The sequence below is a fragment of the Diaphorina citri genome, unplaced genomic scaffold, assembly GCF_000475195.1.
Source record: "Diaphorina citri unplaced genomic scaffold, Diaci psyllid genome assembly version 1.1 scaffold5323, whole genome shotgun sequence".
Lineage (NCBI taxonomy): Eukaryota > Metazoa > Arthropoda > Insecta > Hemiptera > Psyllidae > Diaphorina > Diaphorina citri.
This window is the reverse complement of record NW_007382699.1, coordinates 1-8,570: the sequence shown is the minus strand read 5'-3', so window position 1 is coordinate 8,570 and position 8,570 is coordinate 1. Positions and strand designations below refer to the sequence as shown.

The following is an 8,570-nucleotide window of genomic DNA, read 5'->3' as shown; positions in this document are numbered from 1 at the left end:
ATCGCACATGTTAATGGAATAAGCGTACTTCATTTTTTTTCATGATTCACGGTGCGCTCTCTTTAGAAGTCTGCATCCGACTCCTGTACCCCATATCTCATACCGTTTTCACTGCAACCCCTCCGATGTGTGGGCAACGACAAGCAGCGTTGGAATCAACAGACGGCATTTCAGGCTGTCTGTGACCTTTTTTCCGCCCACCGTTCAGCTTCTGTGGTTGACAAAGCGCGTGTCGCATTCGCTTTCGACAGCATTTTCCCCTCAACGGTTTAGCATCTGTTCATCCACTAAAGCCACTTTTGGGCTTGTATTTCGGTGTATACATACAAGCCCAAAAGTGTACACCCAGAGTCAATCCAAATTAAATCATCTCAAGCCGAGTGGTGCATACCACACTCGGCCACACAGGTTCGCTCTTTGTACACCAGAGTCTTTTTCCACTCACGTGTTTTCTTGAACACCAGATCCAGACCGCCCAGTGTCTTGAGTACTTGACCGTCCGTGATCAGGTCTTGTCTGACGTTGCCGCGAATGAAATGATTGGTCAGGACGTTCTCCGTGAACTCTGGCACGGAAAACGGATAGAACCCATAGTCAATGGGGTGCCACTTCTGGAAGGCATTGTCCGTGGGAATGAACACTGTGTAGGACTCGGCTGAAAAAGAGGCAAAGGTTTTATTATTATTTTTAAGAGGTTTCACTGAGGAAACTGTAACTGCTAAGGTCTTATCGTCCCAAAGCCTAATACTTACAAGGCAGACGCGCTACCAACCAAGCTTCTTTTTTTTTTTAGGTTTGACGGAAGGAACTGTAACTGTTAAGGTCTTACCGTCCCGAAATCGAAGAGAGTTCCGAGAACGAACCCTATCTGTTTAGGATAAAATCCACCCCGGGCGGGCATCGAACCCGTGACCTAGCGCTTACAAGGCAGACGTGTCACCCTCCAAGCTAACTTGGCTGGCAAATCATTACAGACCTTCTTGCTCTCACCTTGAGAAAGTAAGGTCAGGTACATAGTCTGCCATCCTACTTACCAGCGTCAGGTACATAGTCTGCCATCCTACTTACCAGCGCCAGGTACATAGTCTGCCAGGTCCGCCATGTTCAGGAACCGCGTAATGTGCCGGAACCCCGGCGTACGCTCTAGAATCAGAAACGCGTGCGACAAGAATTTGGACCCCTTCCACGGGTAAGTGAGAGGCGGGGGTGTCTCCTTGTCCTTATTCTTCTCCTGGAGGTTCTTCACTATGGTGGCAGTCACAAACAGGACGTCCGGTAGGAACATGATGTTGCCCTTGGGCAGAGGAGTGTCACCTTTGATAAGTTCGACACCGTTTACGGTTAGTTTGCCGTCGGCTGAAAAAAGACGGAAAAAAGAACACATCGCACATTTAATGGAATAACGTAACTTCTTTTTTTTATGATTCACGGTGGCTCTTTAAGAAGTCTGATCGACTCCTGTACCCCATAGTCTCATACTTTTCACTGAACCCTGATGTGTGGCGGCAAAGACAAGCAGGTTGAATCAACAGACGGCATTTCAGGCTGTCTGTGACCTTTTTCCGCCACACACGTTCAAGCTTCTTGCTTGACAAGCCGCGTGTCAAGCATTCGTATTCGAACAGCATTTTCCCTCAAGGTTAGCATTGCTTTACACCTAAGCCACTTTTGGGCTTTTTGTGTATACATAAAGCCCAAAGTGTACACCAGAGTCAAATCAAATTAAATTCTCAAATTCTTTGTGGTAAAGCAGAGCTTTTTCACAACTTTTGTGGATATCACAACATTACTAAGTGCCTCCTTTGCAACCAATTTCCATATTTCAATAATCTTTTTACACTGGTAATGCCGCCACTCGTCGCTACTCGATTAATGTAGTTACTCAATTGTCCTCACGAGGCTGAGTGCACCCCGAACTCCAAGCACAGAGCCGAAAAAAAACCTCGGCCCCGCCGGGAATCGAACCCGGGCCTCCTGCGTGCAAGTCTAGTGTGATACCCACTCGGCCACAGAGGTTGCTCGTGTACGCCAGAGTCTTTTTCCACTCACGTGTTTTCTTGAACACCAGATCCAGACCGCCCAGTGTCTTGAGTACTTGACCGTCCGTGATCAGGTCTTGTCTGACGTTGCCGCGAATGAAATGATTGGTCAGGACGTTCTCCGTGAACTCTGGCACGGAAAACGGATAGAACCCATAGTCAATGGGGTGCCACTTCTGGAAGGCATTGTCCGTGGGAATGAACACTGTGTAGGACTCGGCTGAAAAAGAGGCAAAGGTTTTATTATTATTTTAAAGAGGTTTCACTGAGGGAACTGTAACTGCTAAGGTCTTATCGTCCCAAAGCCTACTTACAAGGCAGACGCGCTACCAACCAAGCTTCTTTTTTAGGTTTGACGGAAGGAACTGTAACTGTTAAGGTCTTTCCGTCCCGAAATCGAAGAGAGTTCCGAGAACGAACCCTATCTGTTTAGGATAAAATCCACCCCGGGCGGGCATCAAACCCGCGACCTAGCGCTTACAAGGTAGACGTGCCACCCTCCAAGCTAACTTGGCTGGCAAATCATTACAGACCTTCTTGCTCTCACCTTGAGAAAGTAACCCTATCCTGTCTTCCTTCTTTCTTCGATTTCGGGACGATAAGACCCTAGCAGTTACAGTTCCCTCTGTCAAACCTCTTAAAAAAAAATGTTTTCATCATTTTCCCTCGAATGTGCTGTTTTGAAGTAAGACTAAAGACCATAGATATTGCTTTTACAGTAGAGAACCTCTGAGTTGATTTCTTTTTACCCCTGACGGGACGTTTGTATTTTTTTAAGATTCTTGTTTAAATTATAAAATAAAATTTTTATCCTTTTACGCTTAAGATAAGAACACGTTTAATAATAATTCCTTCTTTCTTCGATTTCGGGACGATAAGACCCTAGCAGTTTTTTTTTTTTTTTTTACTTAAATATATTTACATTTATTATTCCTGTAAGCATTTTGATGCCGAAGGTCAAAATGTAGGTTGGATTTAGAAGTATTTATATTGCTGTTAATAAATACATCTTCTTGTGCAGCGCTGTGGCTTCTACAAACATACCGATAATTCTCGCACCGTTTCCCTATTGAGTGCCCAAAGCAATCATTTCATACCCTTTTCCTGTTAAACAGGATGGGGAACATACACACCGAAACTTGTTGACTCTTTTCCACCAATAAATTTGTTTGTTTAGTCAAGTGAAGACCTATTAGAAAGTAAGCGGGTTACATTGGATCTGGCTAGTAGATGTTGAAACACTCTCACTCCACTCTGGAGGTAAGACAGGACCTCGGTCATGTCTTGGAGGAAACTGTGGTCATCTGTAAGGTCCTCAGCAAACAGGTAGTCCTCCAAAATCACCAGACGACCATTGGAAACGTCTATCCCGGGATTTATCACTCTGGCCCCGTTCGCGTACAGACCTACAGCACCTGGGGAAAGAAAACGTAGGTATAGCCGAAAATTATCGACATGGAGCCCGTTCCTACTTGTCAGTCAGTCGGAAAAAATTGTCTCTAACCGTTGAGTGAAAACTGGAAAACGCAATCCTTTTTCCGATTTTCCCTTTTACTCATCGAGATCTACCATCCTGCCAAATTTCAAGTTTCTACGACATCGGGAAGAGCTTCATAATTTTGATGCGTGAATCAGTGAGTCAGTTGTAAAACAAGCGCCTCTTTTCTACCCCTTCCGTTAATCTAGAATTCCGGAATTTGCAGACATCTTTCGGGGATTTTGTCCTTTCTCCGAGGATTTTCGAGTTGTGTGAGGGATAAAACAGGATATGATATTTACAACTAGAAGAGGGATTTCAAGCAAGTGGAAACATGAGGGTAAACATGATCGAGCTTGGCAGCTAGGGTGTTGAAGATGAAAAAGAGTCGGTCATCTTGTCGGCCATAATGACTCACTTTTCTTTCACATAATAAAATACAACTCGGCTCACCTTCGGTTTTCTTATTGCGGACGTTGACCGTTCTTCCGCCCAGTGTGGTAAACTTGATGTTGGCTCCCAGATTCAAATCCAACTTCTGTCCCAGTACAACATGGTCTAGCAGAAGTCTCTTCACTACTCGCGGATGAGACTCCAGTCGGTCCTTGGAGATCTGGGTGGAAGCGTTGTTGAGCGGAGCCAGGATTGTGTACGGTTTATCTGGAAGCCGAAAATGAATCTTTACAGACTTGGAGACCTAAGAGCCCGTTCCCACAAGTTCGGAAAAAATTTGGACCGATTGCAATACTTTCTCATTACCTTGCATGGGTTCCCTATACGTAAGGGTAATAGAAAGTAAAAATCGTGTAGTGTGTACCAGTTCTAAGAGTCCTATTTTACTGAAACGAAAAAATAACCATTTCTCGTCTCGTGATTTTTCCAAATCCGAAACGACACGGACGAACATTTCCGATGAGTTGGTCAGGCTGGCGGTCTGAATGGAAATATTTCCTGCAAAGTGGAAACGTTCGAATATAGTCTGTCTAAGAGTCCTATTTTACTGAAACGAAAAAATAACCATTTCTCGTCTCGTGATTTTTCCAAATCCGAAACGACACGGATCTAAGAGTCCTATTTTACTGAAACGAAAAAATAACCATTTCTCGTCTCGTGATTTTTCCAAATCCGAAACGACACGGATTAGATTCTGAGGATATTACAGGATCAGATCATCTGAAACACTCCATGTCCAATTGATGATCTGATCAGGCCAACCTGAACCACAGTGGCGTGGGGTGAGTTTTTCAAAGGGGGGGACGTCATATAAACCCATATACCTACAATATGCTGATGGTGGGCTTAGAATGCAGGCTAAACAGTCACTGCCTATTTTCGGCACGTGGTAAGAGGGGGGGAAGGTTTTTTTTTTTTTTTAGAGGTTTGTGCTTCTCGTTACGGTGTAGTAAAATTTTCAACAAAAAAAGAATTGATAGAGGGAACTGTAATTGCCAGTCTTATCGTCCGGAGACAGAACACAGGATAGGAGAAAGCCAGCCGTTGCGAGACCGAACCTTATCTGTTCAGGATAAAATCCGTCCCGGGCGGGAATCGAACCCAGGACCTAGCAAAATGAAAGGGCAGGGGTACGCATGACTCGACACTGCTCAATCATTTGTATAACCTCGGATATCTAAGTATCACACCTCGTTGAGCATTGAGGTATTTTATCCAATATTATTGTTGAGTTTTCTTATTATTGTTGGTTTTGTTATTGTTGTGGTGGTTGCAACACTCTCTTCTACAGGGTCATTTTGAAGGAAAATTAAGGAGGTAGGTACCTAGGCCGCCTGGTTCTCTTGGTAGCTCGTCTGCCTTGTAAGCGCTAGGTCGCGAGTTCGATTCCCGCCGGGGGATTTCATACCTCGGCTGGGATTGAACCCACGCCCTCCTGTTTACCAGGCGAGCGCCTTGACCACTACACCGAGGCAGGTAAGTACCAGCCGAAATCAATCGAATGTGTGGAGTGTGGACGCACCTTTTTACAACTCACAGGAAAGACCCGCGCATAAATACGAGTACCTAACTAATTTGATTTGATATCCCGTTAGAAATTGTTAGATCTGATAAATAAATTAAGATACCTACCTATACCTAGTTATTTTGACGCGTCTAGATAATATTACAATGAATCACGGTATACGTATTGAGGCATGAATCATTTCATATAGTAAGGTGGACTGACCATTGGTTAGTGTGATTCTGAATTGGTGTCGTGATTCTATGCGGGTTTCAGATTGAGTTGTGACATCATCAGTCTTTAAGAGGTTTGATAGAGGGAACTGCAAAGCGAAGGTCTTATCGTCCCGAAAGCGAAGAGAGAAAGAAGACAGCATAGGAGAACCAACTCCGCAATATTAGTAAGGCTGTCGATAGCCTCTAGTTCGCTTGGTTAGTAGCGCGTCTGCCTTGTAAGCGCTAGTCCGCGGGTTCGATTCCCGCCCGGGGCGGATTTTATCCTGATGGGGTAAAGTTCGTTTTAGGAACGGCTGGCTTTCTCCTATCCTGTCTTCCTTCTCTCTTCGATCTCGGGACGATAAGACCTTAGCACTTACAGTTCCCTCTGTCAAAGAAGTCTGAGTGCACCCCGAAATAGCCAGCAGAGTTGTCCGTCACCCGTCTAGATATCAACCACGTTTATTTAATTCAACACGAGTGATCCTTTGAGAACCGGTACGTTCAACATGTTGCACGTTGAATGCTCCAGTTATTGGATCACTCAAATTAAGCAACATTGGGCTGGTTTGGTATCTGGATAGACTGGGACAACGCGTGCTGGCTATAGCCCCGTGAGGACAACTGAGGGGATGGTGGAAATCCCAACTTGAAGTTAAAGACGGGAAATCTTGATATGACCTGAAAATGAAAGGGCGACCTCTATCGCCGAGTAATATACCCAGAGGTTTTCTATATTGGATTGTTTCGGAATAGATCAGTTGCGCTTACTTGGGTGATATTGCAAAGTCATAGAGCAGGAAAAATGAGGACCAACGGAATTTTTCTTTTTCTTCTACGACTTCTAGATCCCGAGATAAATCGATTTAAAATATACCGGTAAATCGTAAACTTTGACCTTGAGAACATGTTGGCTGGACACTTTATATTCTGTTAAACTGTGATGGGTACATGAAAAGGTACTAGGGACTGTATGATGGACAGGTACCTAGTCTTAATTACTTTCTATTTTTCTTATCTGAGATGGTGCAATTGGTAAAGATACTTGAGTGGGTACTTCACTTTAAATTAAAAAAAAACACTATCACTGATCAAGGTAGTAGGTACCTATAAGATGAGTCACAAAGAGGCAAGAAAAGAAACAAGAAACTGGTGCAAGCAAAATCATAAAATGTAAATGTATAAATTAATATAAATTATAAAATGACTAATCAAAAAAAACACTATCACTGATCAAGGTAGTAGGTACCTATAAGATGAGTCACAAAGAGGCAAGAAAAGAAACAAGAAACTGGTGCAAGAAAATCATAAAATGTAAATGTATAAATTATAAAATGACTAATCTTTCAATTCAAATTCAAATCAAATTTATTTTAAATTGATGATCTGATCAGGCCAACCTGAACCACAGTGGCGTGGGGTGAGTTTTTCAAAGGGGGGGACGTCATATAAACCCATATACCTACAATATGCTGATGGTGGGCTTAGAATGCAGGCTAAACAGTCACTGCCTATTTTCGGCACGTGGTAAGAGGGGGGGAAGGTTTTTTTTTTTTTTTAGAGGTTTGTGCTTCTCGTTACGGTGTAGTAAAATTTTCAACAAAAAAAGAATTGATAGAGGGAACTGTAATTGCCAGTCTTATCGTCCGGAGACAGAAGACAGGATAGGAGAAAGCCCAGCCGTTGCGAGAACGAACCTTATCTGTTTAGGATAAAATCCGTCCCGGGCGGGAATCGAACCCAGGACCTAGCAAAATGAAAGGGCAGGGGTACGCATGACTCGACACTGCTCAATCATTTGTATAACCTCGGATATCTAAGTATCACACCTCGTTGAGCATTGAGGTATTTTATCCAATATTATTGTTGAGTTTTCTTATTATTGTTGGTTTTGTTATTGTTGTGGTGGTTGCAACACTCTCTTCTACAGGGTCATTTTGAAGGAAAATTAAGGAGGTAGGTACCTAGGCCGCCTGGTTCTCTTGGTAGCTCGTCTGCCTTGTAAGCGCTAGGTCGCGAGTTCGATTCCCGCCGGGGGATTCCATACCTCGGCTGGGATTGAACCCACGCCCTCCTGTTTACCAGGCGAGCGCCTTGACCACTACACCACCGAGGCAGGTAAGTACCAGCCGAAATCAATCGAATGTGTGGAGTGTGGACGCACCTTTTTACAACTCACAGGAAAGACCCGCGCATAAATACGAGTACCTAACTAATTTGATTTGATATCCCGTTAGAAATTGTTAGATCTGATAAATAAATTAAGATACCTACCTATACCTAGTTATTTTGACGCGTCTAGATAATATTACAATGAATCACGGTATACGTATTGAGGCATGAATCATTTCATATAGTAAGGTGGACTGACCATTGGTTAGTGTGATTCTGAATTGGTGTCGTGATTCTAATATGCGGGTTTCAGATTGAGTTGTGACATCATCAGTCTTTAAGAGGTTTGATAGAGGGAATTGTAATCGCGAAGGTCTTATCGTTTCGAAAGCGAAGAGAGAAAGAAGACAGCATAGGGGAACCAACTCCGCAATATTAGGAAGGCTTTTGCCAGCCTAGTTAGCTTGGTTGGTAGCGCGTCTGCCTTGTAAGCGCTAGGCCGCGGGTGCGCTTCCCACCCGGGGCGGATTTTATCCTGATGGGATAAAGTTCGTTTTCGGAACGGCTGGCTTTCTCCTATCCTGTCTTCCTTCTCTCTTCGATCTCGGGACGATAAGACCTTAGCACTTACAGTTCCCTCTGTCAGAGAAGGCTGAGTGCACCCCGAAATAGCCACCAGAGTTGTCCGTCATCCGTCTAGATATCAACCACGTTTATTTAATTCAACATGAGTGATCCTTTGAGAACCGGTACGTTCAACATGTTGCACG

General features: G+C 43.9%; 1 protein-coding gene across 1 annotated transcript; it reads right to left on the bottom strand.

The window, feature by feature from the left end:
* Positions 1-1,060: 1,060 nt before the first annotated feature.
* On the bottom strand, positions 1,061-4,213 carry LOC103521492 (transforming growth factor-beta-induced protein ig-h3; the record flags this gene model as incomplete). The annotated part of the gene is made up of 5 exons (XM_026832148.1): positions 1,061-1,356; positions 2,050-2,259; positions 2,587-2,601; positions 3,245-3,454; positions 3,970-4,213. Coding segments are annotated over 5 exons (975 nt in total), but the record flags the coding sequence as incomplete, so codon positions are not given.
* Positions 4,214-8,570: the final 4,357 nt, after the last annotated feature.